The sequence below is a fragment of the Gobius niger genome, assembly GCF_951799975.1.
Source record: "Gobius niger genome assembly, chromosome: 6".
NCBI lineage: Eukaryota > Metazoa > Chordata > Actinopteri > Gobiiformes > Gobiidae > Gobius > Gobius niger.
Genome location: NC_136857.1, coordinates 29305879 through 29320003, shown reverse-complemented (window position 1 = coordinate 29320003; position 14125 = coordinate 29305879). Strand labels below are relative to the sequence as shown.

Genomic DNA, 14125 nt, shown 5'->3' with positions numbered 1-14125 from the left:
GTCGTGTGTACATTGTTCACTGTGTACAAGAAGCATTTATTCCAAAAAAATAAACTGAGACTGCACCTGTAGTCCTTTCTCAGTAATATTTGATCATTTATAACCATATAATTTGTTCAAGAAATATAATTTATGACCTGACCCTCTGACCAGGGAGGTCACCCCCCCAGGTTGGGAACCACTGGTGTAATCCTTGCTTTAAACCTGGGGCGTCCACATTTTTTTCCATTCATATACAGCGTGGTGTCAGTGCATTCGACCGGCTGCATTTAAGAGAGGTTTAAACCGTGCCCCACACCTTTGCTTATGTTTGAAACCATAATGCCAGCTCTCTCAATATAATTTCCCCATAATTGCAGCTTTCCCTGCGTCCGGGTTGGAGGCCCCAATACACACTAATAGAATCACAAAGAAGAAGCTAACAGGCTAACGGGCAATGCTAACTGCGGGCTAGCGCCACTTAAACAGTATTTACAGCCAAGTTTGAGTTCTGCTTTAGAAGTACTGTGCCAAAAATTGGTCTGAGGGCCACGTTTGGCAGCACTTAAAGGAACAGGCCACCGTTTTTCCATACTGAGATATGTTCTTTCCTGAGCTTAGACGAGTTGATACGTCTGGTCTTTATGCCCGTGGAAGAGCATGATCGCTTCCAACTTCACCTCTGTTTGGAGCTATAGGAATATGCTGGTTAGAGGCCAAATGCTAACAACATCTTTGGTCATTGGGCGTGACTGAGGGCATGTACAAAGACCAGGCAGGTACGTATCAACTCGTCTAAGCTCAGGTAAGAACATACTGTATCTCAGCATGGAAAAACGGTGGTCTGTTCCTTTCAGGCACCAGTGCTTTTGACACAACATGTGCCCTGGCAATGTTTGAACTGACAACCACCTCATAAATCAAGCAAATTAAACCAGCAAAGAAAACACAAAATATGTACAATTATTTATGAAACCCTCTGCTTCCTGAGTTGGTTCTTCTCCTGACTCCTGTAGGAAGTGCTTCGCCGTAAGAATAATACACAATACGTGTCTACATGTTGAAAGTACTGGCCTTACTCTAACATGTGTATCCTTCATCCTCCCTGGAGTCAAATGCGGTGAATGTGTTTTTCAGCGGACCCTGACGACGAGTGCGAGTTGCCCGAGGGAGAGGCGGGGATCGTGTGGGACGCCATCTGCTTCACGGTGCTCCTGGCCCAAAGGCGGGTCTTCCTCAGCTACTACTTCCTCTACGTGGTGTCCGACCTCAAGTCCTCAAAGATCCTGGCCTCCAGGTGCGTACAGCTCCAACAGAATGAACAAATGCAGAATACAGTGAATTATCATCAAGGCCCATAGAAAATGAGTGCTTCTTATTGTCGTAGAGGTGCAGAGCTGTTTGAAGCCAAGGTGAAGAAGTTGGTCGCGGCTCGTCTGGAAGTGGAGAAGAAATCTGTGGCCACGCTCAAGAAACAGTAAGCGCCCAGTTAAAGGAGTTGAAATGTTAATGTAATGTATTGTAAATAGAAGCATAGACGAGCATTAAATTCACTTTATAGAATGGAGAAAATCAAGTCTAAGCAGAAGGGTCGCCCTGCCCCAAAGGAGGAGCCGGGGCCGGAGTCCACAGAAGGTAGAGTTCCAAAGTGGTTGCTATGGTATGTGTGCTTAGCTTCATGACACAGCATTGTGTTTGCTTCACGTCTTTGTTCAGGGGATGATGAAAAAGCCAAACAGGACGCGGGAAAATGGTGGAAGCCGTGGGTGTCGAAGCCTGGAGGTATGAATGGGATGTAAACATTAAAAAAAAGACTGTAACTGTACCACCATTGCGTTTCGAGTTCCCTCCACTTGCACCTTTTTTGTCATTTCCCCACAGTGGAAAACAACTGTGGGTATCACCTGTTTGAGAGCGACAGCGAGGAAGAGGAGGAGGAGGTCACAGAGAAAAAAGAGGAAGAGCAGCCTCCGAAGAAGAAATCCGCCTTTCAGGTTAAGTTCATCACATACAGTAGATGACACAGCTGTAATCCTTTAAACGCATTTGCAGACGGTAATTGGAGAGTACATTGCACATGTCTTTTACACTTTTCCAGTTGGCCTACGAAGCTTGGGTGACCAGCTCCAAAAACGCCCTGAAGGACCTGAAAAAAGAGAAGAAAAAGATGAAGAAAGAAGAGAAGAAGAAAGCCAAGAAGGAGCTGCAGAAACAGCAGGGTGAGCGAGACACAGCTTGATTTGTGTGGAATAATGTCATTTGGTCGTTTAAAAAAATATGACTTGTTGTAAAGCATGTGAATCTTTTGGAGCCGCTTTGGCAGAATTTGTAGTTGCTGTAACAAATAAAGAATTGTGTTTTCCAGGTATTGAAAGAGCAGACTCCAGTGAAGATGAACTTGATGAAATCACAGTGGATGAAGAGGCCCCAGAGGAGAAAGGTGAGTTCAGGGGGCTAATCCTAGTGGGGTGGGCCTTGTGCGGAAAATGGGTTACCCTGGCTAATGTAGCGTCATATTTTTTTTGTGAATTAAAAAAAGAAAAAAAGACATACAGTGTGCTTTGACCATGTTGTTATTTTTCTTTGGGTCCGCACTCTGAATCAGTTGCAGAATTATCATGGAGCTTCTTTCTCTCACACAAAAAGGGAAGGAAAAAAACATCCGTCATACACTGAAAAGTCAGAAACTTTTGAAAGCTTATCGGAGGGATGCAGCTCTCAAAAATTTCAAGATGGGACCACAGAGATTGCAAGAAGCAGGTCTACATGCACAAATACACAAAGTCGTTGTCACAGACTGAAGAAAAAACGGGCCTGAAGTGTCCAGAAGTACAAGGTCTTCCGTGATGAGAGACGTCGCCAATGTGAGAAAAGTCGACACCCGAACCACTATTGAACAAGACACATGAGCTGAAATGTTAAGCCTGGGCCAGGAATGATTTAAAGACAGATATCAAAGGTTTTATGGACTGATGCAAAGGCAAAGGCAGTATCTCTATTACACAGATGGCTATCACCTGGGACGCTTCAGTCCAACAGCCTTTCAATTTAGCACAGTGCGGAGTTTGAAAATGTGAAAATCAATAACAAGATGGTCAAAAAACTAATTATGCTTGTACTGTATGACTCCTAACAGTCCAAAAAGACCTCCCAAAGTGTTTGGAGGACCACAAGCGCGAGTATGGGTGAAATAGACAGTACTTTTTCAGCAGAAAAACGTGGGTTTGGTGTTAAGCTCCACTCTAAGCAGGCATTTGCAAAATAACCATGGTGACACTTTACAGCACACAGTACTGGAAACAGGCCACACACTAGTTTGATTCACTATTGTGTTACTTGTGACGTGATTTTGTTTCTGTTTGTACCAGAAAACGTCCTCCAGCGCGTCATCAGCACCCTGAAGTTTGGCTGGGCGTTTGTGCAGTCTCTGCTGGACGATATGACCGAAGGGTTCAACTCGTTTTGCAAAGAAAACCTGGACATCTCCAAAGTGCTGCGCTTTGAGAGGGCGCTCCTCAACCAACAGCTGAAAAAGGTCTCGCCTTTTCACTGCAAATTTTATTAACAAAACCAAAGTACCATAGATCAGTGCTGTGAAAGGAACGGTTTAAAGAATGTTATTATAATGTTGTTAAATCCTGAAAACCCGTGTCTTTAAAATCAGTTTTCTGGTTATTTCCTCAGGGTAAGGAGGTGAGCCAGGAGAGTGTGAAGCAGTTCTACGAGAACTGGATGTCCCGTCAGAACACGCTGTCGTCTCAGGAGGACTTAGACGACCCCCTGCCCCAGCCCTGCTCCCCTCCTGCTGTACCCCCTGTGCGACGGGGCTACGCCAAACTCAAGAGCCAGGCCTCCAAAGTGTCCTGGGGCAGCAGCGTGTCCAGGTAAGGCCTCAATATGTGTGTGCCGTAATATTGGTTTGTGTCTGGTCTTTTCTGTGTTTCTGTCTTTGGATCAATGCTGCTCTCCTTCTTATTTATGTCGGTCTTATTTATGAGTTTTATTTATTTGTCAGATTTGTTTGATGAAAAGGCGAAGGAAGCAAATTTGTCTTCAAATTTCTTTCATCCAAGGGGGCTGACTATCTATGGCCAAAGTCCTCAAAATGCCGTCTATTATAACAGTTTACAGTGACTGAAATTCATCCATAGGACATATAAATGGTGTTTTAGGGTTTTAGTGCACAGTATTAAGTAAAAAAAATACTATAAACAACAATCAACAGCTGCATTTTATGACCTGCAACCTGTCCCTTCAGCATTTATTGTAGTAGTTTAGTAGTTTACTTTTCTTCGGTCATTGTTAGAACACATGTCACATGTTTTCTGTGATCTTGTAGCCTACATTATACAATAAGAATACACGCAAGTGTTAAATGATTTATGCCTGACCTCAGTGTGCCAAATACAGAGGGGTGCGGGGGGATCCGACCCCCCTGATTAACCCATCAGACACCTGGGGCCTGATCTTTAGGGCAAATGTAGTAGGCTCCCATTGTTCACTTTTAAGTGAACAATGGGAGCAGAGTCTCAGCCGTGAGCCGTTTTTTTCCCCTAAGGTTGCATGTTGCATGTTTTTCAAGCTCCACATGCACCACTCTGTGCTACATTTGAGAAAAATAGGGAAAGGCAAAGACTAAATGAGTAAAGAGAATGGTATCGGGGAGAGAGGGAGAAAGGAGACCTCTGCAGGCACAGCCCGTCCTCGAGGAATTAACCTGCTGTTAACACAGGATCTCTACAAACTTAAACTAATCCAGAAAAGTAGTCAGAGCATCCCTAGCTTTCAGCCACTTTATATTTTTGGTTTTATGGTTAGAGAAAACTTAGAGAAGTTACGCTGGGTTTGTGGAGCGAAAACAATGCGGAGCGACAGTACGTCGCAATAACGGCCTTTTCCTCTCATGTGCATTACAAAAGTAGTACAGGCGTCCTGGCTTAAGTTATAACTTCAGTTATGTCTGGAGTCTGTATCTCTCTCTCAGTGTGAGGCTCCAGCAGCTCACGGAGGCGGAGCTGACACAGGCAGCAGAGGGACTTGGGAGAAACTATGGGAGAAGCACGCAGGATTATATAGTATATAAAAGAGTTGCTATGTTGAGAAAATTGATATCTGTATTGTCGGAGATGGGAGCCCCCCCACCGAATATTGATGGGTGTTTCGCACACTGCCTGGCCCTATTTACAGCTGTGACACAATGACCAAAGATGGCACATAATACTGTTACTTTAATACCAACAAAGTATGTGTTGACAGTTTTGAAGTTTGAAACATCTCTTGTAAACCGAGATTAGAGATCATTTAGTGAGCATTATCTGGGGAAAGTGTTGTCTCTTAAACGGGTATTGTGTGTGTTCCTGTCAGCTGCATGACCGACGAGACGCTGCTGGGGTCCCGACAGCCCACTCAGGAGGAGCTGGACGAGCCCCCGCTCCCCCTTGGCCCAGACCAGCTTCGACGGAGACTCCTCAAGACGTCCAACATGGACCTGGGCTCCTTTGACTCTGACGGCCGCTCACCCAGGTGCACAATCAAACGGGTCGCATTGATTCTGCTCTGACATGACATAATGTGATAGTTGTTTGTTTTTGTTTGTCATGGAACAGTCTGGAAGATGTCGCCCTTGAAGAGAAACACAAAGCTCTGGATGAAGATGAGAAAGACGTGGAAGCCCCTGAAAGAATTATATACAGGTCGGAAGAGGAAACAGACGAGCCATCGATGCACGCAGACCAACGTGAACCTGTGTGCTGTGAGGACGAGGAGGGGCAGGATGAAGACCACAGACCAGAGGAGGAGCACATTGACGATGGCAGCGTCTCCCTGTGCTTCAGAGACAGTGACGGAGAGAAGAGCCTCGATCTCCCACAATCCCCCAGGCCGCTGAGTCAGGAAACACGAAACCTCACCGCCAGCGAATTACTGCTCAACAAGTCAGTGCACAACTTGATAACCCACTGGCGCTCGTTTTCATGCAGCAGTAACAAAAAGTCACAGTAATATGAGCTACGTTTATAAAATATGAAATGGATGATATGGAACGACTATAGGCGTGTCAATAACTCCATGCGGCAATTATCTATACAGTAGGAATGTGAATTTCTTACAGTACATTTCTGCCTAAATTGATCATAAAATGTAGTCTGATCTTTATTATAATCACAAGAATGAGTAAACAGTGTCTGGAACAACTTTAAGCTAAACTCCCCAAGTCTGCTAATAAAGCTCAACAGTCCCCATAAACTGTTTAGTACGATAATAATATGTTATACGTAGAAAAATAAACAATTTAGTTTCCTCTTTATACATTATGATTTTGATTACAGATTATGTTTATTTGGTGTATAAAGAGAAAACGCATCCAACAAAAGAATTCAGCAATAAAGATTTACTTTTCAAACTCACGAATGCAGAAATGTAGAAGGTCTTTGAGGAACTACTTGCAGGAGAGACTCTGAAGCTCTACCTCTGTCCTCGTGGAACAATACAGTCAAGATACAACCTCAGTTTATGTGTCAAGCTAAATTCGTTTTTAAAAATTTCTCCACAGCATGTTTGAAAACGATGAGATCGTGGAGTCGGACAAGTTCTTCCACAAGTTGCCCCGTCCCCTGAAGCTTCTGTTCGCGCTGTACAACACCATGGTGTCCAAGTCGGAGATGCTGTGTTACTTTGTCATCATCCTGAACCACATCGTCTCTGCCTCGATGCTCTCCCTCATCCTGCCCATCCTCATCTTCCTCTGGGCCATGCTGTCCGTGCCCCGCCCCTCCAAGCGCTTCTGGATGACCGCCATCATCTACACAGAGGTACCTTATTGGTCATCTTTTAGTGACTTTCTAATGGACATAGGGTAAAAAGAGAAAAGGGGTATAATAAGTGTGTTCATCACGGCTCCCTTGATTTATTACCACGCCCTCAGCCAAAAGTGAAAGCTTGCTCTCTCAGATATATCACCTGTCATTTCTACCAGTGCCTACAGAGAGCGCTCCAGGCTAATCTGAAATCCTGAGCAGCCTAATCTCTCTGTTTCATACGCAGAATGATGTGCGTAAATAATGAGAAACAAAACAATAATTATGTAAGAGTTTTAATATTTCTTACATGCCAAGACAATTAAAAACGGATTCCAAAGAATAAGGTACACAACAGACAAGCAACACATTTTATATGTCACATGAAGCTTTTGTCACTTAATCCCTTAACGCTGTGTGTTCAGCATACGTCTTCTTGCAAGAATTTAGGATCAGCTTGAAAGCAAAAACACGTCCAATCTCTGAGTGAGAGGCGGGACGTGGCCACACTGCAGACCATCCAGAATGAAGAAGGACAGTTCCTCTCCTCTGCACACCTTCATAACTAGACCCTCCATTTTTTTGCTCGACTTTTTTACTCCAGAGTTTATGAAAAAGTTATGGTTCAAAACACATTCAGTTTCAATTTTACTGATACTTTGGCGACATGTAAACAAGCAGCTACCTCCCTGTCTTTTGGTACAGTTGCGTTCTTTTTACCTTATGTTCGCTGGAGAGTAAAACAGATTCACTGCTAAGTAGGGCTGAAACGACTAATCGATTAATCGACGACTAATCGATTATTGAAATAGTCAACAACTATTTTAGTAATCGATTAATCGTTTTCTGGTTCACACAGACTAAAAAGGAGCAAAAATGACATTTGTTTATATAGTTAGGGTCTGTGTACATTTTGTCCATTGTAAATTTCATGAATAGAGCCTCCAGCAAACATTTCCCTTTAGTTTAGTCCATCAACACATCTTCAAGCAGCAAAAAATAGAAAAAATACAATTTTCCTACACCATTCACAGCCAAGCAATTACTCGATTAATTGTAAAAATAATTGATTAATCGATTACAAAATAATCGTTAGTTGCAGCCCTACTGCTAAGCGCTTCCAAGAAGATGGTTTAAGACTGTAGAGGAAGGAGGAGGTGGAGGGGCTCTGAAACAGGGACAAACCCAGGAGGTGCTGCACCATTTCAGAGGATCAGAGGAGCCAGGTTTCCTCCGGGTACTATTTCCCTGACCTCCAAGAACCTGCTGCTCTGGTTGACCCACAGTGGTGGCGCGGCTCAGGACTAACACCTGAACACTATTTCGTTGTACGCTTGTACAGTGACAAATAAAGCACTTACTTTCTGTCGGCGTCCTCTTCTCGGTCCTCCTTCACCACACTCATAATCTTTGGTCGTCAACACCCTTCACACATTGTGTCCCTCATATATTCACCATCCACCATCTTCAAACCATCTCAGAACACACCTTAAAAATCTATCCTCCTTCCAGCTGACTGTGGTGGTGAAGTACTTCTTCCAGTTCGGCTTCTTCCCCTGGACCACCTCCGCGTACAGAGGGATTAACGCGGAGAGGCCGTTCGCGTTGCCCAACATCATCGGAGTGGAGAAGAAGAACGGATACGTGCTGTTCGACCTCATCCAGCTGCTGGCACTCTTCTTCCACAGGTCCATTCTCAAGGTAAACTCAGTCTACCACTGCAGGAGGAGGCTGTGTGTGTACATCAACCCAACCTGCAAAGAAAGAATTAAAATATGAAGCATGAAATAAGAGTAACTAACCCCCAAATCTACTTTTTTTCTGCAGATAAGTTGTATAAATGGGTGGGGAGAGTTTACGTTTAGTATTTTAGCATACTTTCTCCACAGGTGGGGTAAGTTGTGCTTTTATAGTTCATATCTTCTAGAAAAGTGTCAGATTACAATGCTTTTTGGTCACGTTCTCTCATAGCTGAGCTCCATAACTGCCCTTGACACATTTAAACTTATAAACACCAGTCATTTAGAACATGTGCTTCATTATTTTTTAGATTGTCATTATCATGGTTTACAGGTAATAAATACCATTTCATATATGTATAAATGTTACACTTAAATGAAGGAATATCTTCGAAAAGTGTAAAATAAAAAAATCTTGCCCCATGGACAGATTTCTTGAAAGTAGTAACTCAAGGACAAATGTACTTATTTTCCAATACTTTTTGCACTGTCCTCTGGGTGTTCCTGTTTCCCCTTCCACTAAAAATATGTACAATAGGATTTTCTCTGGGGTCAGGACTCCCCTAAAAATGTGATTTTTAATCTCAGTGGGACTTTTCTGGTTAAAAAAGGTTAAAAAACACAATATACAAGAGTATACAGTGGGAGGAAAAATTGAGTACACCCTTTCTCCTGCATCGAATTTCTCCTGTAAATGTTTACACGTTATGGCCAATAAAGATATGATAACATGTAATTGTCTGGGTGGTATTAGTTTAATCAGACACTGTTTACTCATTCTTGTGATTTTAATAAAGACCAGACCACATTTTATGACCAATTTAGGCAGAAATGTAAGAAATTCCAAAAGGTCAACTTACCTTTTCCTCCCAGTGTACATGAAAAGTCTGAATTGGAACAGTCCTAGCAAGTCGACACAGAGTAATGAATGTGTGTAAAGCTGTAATGTGGTGTTGATGACAGTGCCATGGTCTGTGGGACAACAAAGAGGTGGAGATGCCAGATTTCTTTAAGAAGCTGAAGAAGAAAGTGGACAAGAAGAAGACCCAGGGCTCCGAGAAGAGCAGCAGTAAAGAGGGCGCGCGGTGTCTCAAGTTCCTGCCTCTGAACGCCTCGGCAACCTCCCTGTTCTGCCGGCGGAGGAAAGGAGACGCTGACTCCGATGGTGAATACTACGAGCCTTTACAACTGCGCTATAAAAAAAAACCTTTAAAAAATCTTTATTTACACTTCATTTTAACACTTTTTTGGTCTTTTTGAGTTTTTGGAGCAGTTTGTTACATCCAGGTGGTCACTTTGCTTTGCTCACTTTGCTGGCCTATTGCTATAGTAAGTGTTGTCCATTTGTTTTTGTCTATTGGAGAGGTGAAGCCCAAGAAGCGGAGCAGTAAAAAGAGGCGAAACCAGCGGAACAAAACCCCTCTGACTCGAAAGCAGCGCATGCGACAGCAGATCCGCGAGAGGATGCTCCAGGCCAAAGCCGCCATCATCGAAGTGTACGCTCCACCTGCTACAACGCTTTCATTAACCTGACTAAATCTGTGTACACGCCCTAATCTGTAATCTGCATCCCCGTCTCCGCAGCGGGCTCCATATCTACTTACCCATACGGCAGTTCTTCTACGACATCATCCACCCGGACTACAGCCCGGTGTGTGACGTGTACGCGCTCATGTTCCTCATCGATGTGGTCAACTTCATCGTCACCATTTATGGATACTGGGCTTTCGGGGTAATCCTTTTTTATGTTACGCACATTTACAAACACATAATTGAGTTTTTTTTTTTCATGTTCTGCAGCTTGTCACAAAGAAGCAGCTCCCTTGAAATGTCAAAATATTGGTACGGGACCACTGAACCATCTAACGTTTTGTAGCTAATAGCCAACAAGGTCACAAGAAGCAGGTTTATGGGGGAAATACACAAACTGTCAAAGACTGAAGAAAAATCATAGCTTAGAGCCACCAGGAATTCATTGTGTATCACTGGCTGGGTATGTTTTACGATATCAATACATTTGCGGATACCTTCAGTAAAATATTTGTCTTCTAGAACCAGAAAACAGAACAATTATGTTTAGAAGGGGGGGGTCTTTCACTCCATGCTGATGGTGGTAAGTTACATTTGTAGCCACAGTCTCCCCTGGGGCAGACTGACAGAAGCGAGGCTGCTCACATCTGCGCCAACGGTCCAACCGATCACACATAGGCATTGGGTGAAGTGTCTTGCACAAGGACACAATGACAGTCTGCACCTGCAGGAGTCAGGATTCGAACCCCTGACCTTCCGATCTTGAGACGACCCGCTGCCACTGTCGCCCCAGAGGAAGGCTCACAGTAATATGGAGGACCCGAGTCATCCCGCACATTCCCTCTTCCCCGACCTGCCTTCGGGGAGACGTCTGCAAAGCCTCAAAACTCAGAAATCTCATTTCAGAGACAGTTTTTATCCTCAGGCCGTGAGGCTCATGAACATAATAATATATGTTGTATTGATGTTTTTTTTAGTTTCTTGTTCAGCGGAGAGAGCACCAGGGCAAAACTTTTATTTATTGTTTTGGAAAAAAAAAAAAATTTGAGCTGAAACAACCAAGTGACTTCCTTTATTTCGGTACCTGCTTTCGATACTTTTATTCTTTCGATACCTAAACTTTTTTTTAGGTACTACTGGTATCCAGCCCTATTTACCAGCAACCAACCTGAAGTGTCCACAAGTGCTGAGAGACACTGTGGAAAAAAGTGGAAACCTGATCGCTCTTGAAAAAGACACATGAACTGAAATGTTTAAACTGGTTCAGGGACAATCTAAAGACTAATTGTTTGTTTGTTCTGTGGTCTCCTCCCAATATTTCTGAAATTTCTAGATGGCTGCATTCCTCTGACAAGCTTTCAACAGATTTTGACAGATGTCTTACCATATTGTATGAAAGAAAGAATCTGCGTTATAATTCTGCACCTGATTCAGAGCGTGGACCACATCGCCATCACCTGAGACAATCCAACAGCCTTTCAGTTGTGAAGACAAATAACAATACAGTTAAAAAAAAGTCACTTGCCTAATAATTCTGCATGCGTGTTTAGAAATACTCTGCGGCGGCGGACATCACGGAGTCCCTGTCTGAGGACCAGGTTCCCGAGGCCTTCCTGGTGATGCTGCTGATGCAGTTCGGGACCATGATCGTGGACCGGGCCCTGTACTTGAAGAAGTCTCTGCTGGGGAAGTGCGTGTTCCAGGTGGTGCTGGTGTTCGGGATTCACTTCTGGATGTTCTTCATTCTGCCTGGGGTCACCGAGAGGTCAGCAACTGTTTTTTATTGTAATAATTGTAAATAAAAGCGGCCAGTGCCCTTGAATAGGTGAATATGAGTAAACTGGCTACAACTGTATTCTGTAGACTGGGGCTGCTCCATACAGAAGTGATGTACAGTACCTGGACAAATCAATCCCTGTGATGTGGGTGGGGGCTTATACACAAACGAGTCCGGCAACTGAATTATTTAAGCTTCTCAACTGGAGCTCACAGCCTAAAGGCCAGAGTAACGCCTCATTTTGAAAGCTAAGGCCTTCAAAATTGATAATGATTTTTTGTTGCCGTTTTTTTTGTCATTTTGTTGTTGCTTTCTTCATCACCTTTTTCCTTGCTTTTTAAACATGTTTTTGTCGCTTCTTTAAAGGCATTAGAGAGGATTTTTCCCAGGAATTAAGTTCCCAGATACAACTAAAATGACTTAATTGATCGATGGCACTCTTGTAATTATGGTTCCCCCCCCCCAAAAAAAAATGAATATCCATAAACTGTGGCCGTAGTGGGGCCTGGAAAACATTAGCCAATCGACTTTGTCACCTTTCCAAAGTCGATTGGCTACTGGTTTGTCAATCAAACATTTAGCGTATATGCCCCAAGTACGTTATTTACATAGGCTCCAAGCGTAACTCTCACGCAGTTTGGCCAGCAGTCCGCCATTACGCCGAGGACGACGGATACACTACCACCTAGTTCTGTACTCCTGGTATTTAGAATTATGTCAGAAATGGCAGAAAAGAACCCTGAAAAACCTAACTGAAAAAGAAAGCCACTGTTTGAGGTGGTTGAAAGGAAGAGAGAAACTGCGAGAGAGCGGAGCCGAGTAAGTGTCTGCCTGGGAGATTGTTTCGAGCGCTGGCGTGCCCTGAAGGTGCAAAAGAATCTTAAAAACGGATGCTTTGGTCGCTTAACTTCTGCTGGACAGGTAAATTCTGTTTAATTGTTGAGTAAGTACTGTACTTAGCTCTTTAAGAAACATGTGAAGTAGAAAACTCATAAAGTTGTATGTTTACAGCAAAGTGAATGCAACGTCTTTTGTTATGTTTTTTTTGTTGCTTCTTTCCGATCACTTTTTAATCATGTTTTTGTTGCTTGTTTGTTGCGTTTTTGTCGCTCTTTTGTTATATTCAATATTCAAAATGGTCGCCTCAGTTTATAATTTTTGGTACTTTTTACATACTGTGCTTTTCCTTTCAAAGCATCTTATTGGTCTCAAAGCTTTGTTTCAAAAATAAAACACCGGCAGCTCAGCTTGGACTGCAAATATGGACAGAGTCGGGGTTTTGTTCCACTTTGATACAGCCTGTAGGATATGAGGTGATATAGGTCAAGATTCAAGACTGTGCCGTTCAAAGACTTGACTCAAAAACAAAGCGTTTGTGGTCATTTATGTTATTCCAAGGGACCAAGAGTTAAAAAGAGCCTAACATTACTTACTAATCCAATGTGTTGTGTGTCTGGTTTTGTATTTTGTATCACAGGAGGTTCAACAGAAACCCCGTAGCTCAGCTGTGGTACTTTGTGAAGTGCATCTACTTCGGCCTGTCCGCCTATCAGATCAAATGTGGATATCCCAACCGCATCCTGGGAAACTTCCTGACCAAGAACTACAACTACCTCAACCTCTTCCTCTTCCAGGGGTACGGGACAGGTCACTTATATAGACCCTTTTTGTCAAATGGTTTCACTGCCAATGTAATGTCGCTGTGTCTGGGGGTCAAATACGCATGACTTTCCCCGTTAACCTATTGTTTCTGTGAGTGTTTTTTAATTGATGGTGCTGCTGCAGGTTCCGTATGGTGCCCTTCCTGACGGAGCTGCGTGCGGTCATGGACTGGGTTTGGACAGACACCACTCTGTCTCTGTCCAGCTGGATCTGCGTGGAGGACATTTATGCCAATATCTTTATCCTCAAATGTTGGAGGGAGTCAGAGAAAGTGAGTGCTGATATTATAATATTTACTTGAAACTCACATTAAAGGGGACTTCACCCAAATGTTGACACAAGCAGTGGGTTTCAAGAAGAGCTCCTGCATGTCCATACATCTTCCCCTCCATCTACAGGTCAACAACAGTCAATGTCATTTCAAAATGCCACACTGTCACCAAAAGTGAGCTTCCAACATCACAGTATGTTGGAGGAATAACATAAATCAAGGCTTTCACCAAAATGATGTTCCTCTCCAGCCAGGCTGCATGCGAGGGACATCAACGTTAACCGGTTCTACGATCGCCGCAGTTATCTGAGCAAATAGGTCAATCGTAAAAAAAAAAATTAAGAATCTATGGTAAACTGCTGCCATGTTTCTG

At 43.4% G+C, this 14125-nt stretch overlaps 1 protein-coding gene across 1 annotated transcript in view; it reads left to right on the top strand.

The window, feature by feature from the left end:
- The window catches only part of LOC306964862 (piezo-type mechanosensitive ion channel component 2), a 56920-nt gene that overhangs the window by 36704 nt on the left and 6091 nt on the right, over nt 1–14125 (top strand). Inside the window, exons 30-48 of the mRNA XM_079559030.1 lie at nt 1117–1276; nt 1367–1456; nt 1541–1614; nt 1696–1761; nt 1861–1973; nt 2078–2198; nt 2345–2419; nt 3348–3514; nt 3664–3863; nt 5344–5502; nt 5586–5912; nt 6530–6788; nt 8286–8474; nt 9476–9677; nt 9876–10008; nt 10097–10244; nt 11593–11807; nt 13297–13455; nt 13605–13752. Of these exons, the coding sequence (XP_079415156.1) occupies nt 1117–1276; nt 1367–1456; nt 1541–1614; nt 1696–1761; nt 1861–1973; nt 2078–2198; nt 2345–2419; nt 3348–3514; nt 3664–3863; nt 5344–5502; nt 5586–5912; nt 6530–6788; nt 8286–8474; nt 9476–9677; nt 9876–10008; nt 10097–10244; nt 11593–11807; nt 13297–13455; nt 13605–13752 (3005 nt within the window). The remainder of the gene's footprint in view (nt 1–1116; nt 1277–1366; nt 1457–1540; nt 1615–1695; nt 1762–1860; nt 1974–2077; nt 2199–2344; nt 2420–3347; nt 3515–3663; nt 3864–5343; nt 5503–5585; nt 5913–6529; nt 6789–8285; nt 8475–9475; nt 9678–9875; nt 10009–10096; nt 10245–11592; nt 11808–13296; nt 13456–13604; nt 13753–14125) is intronic.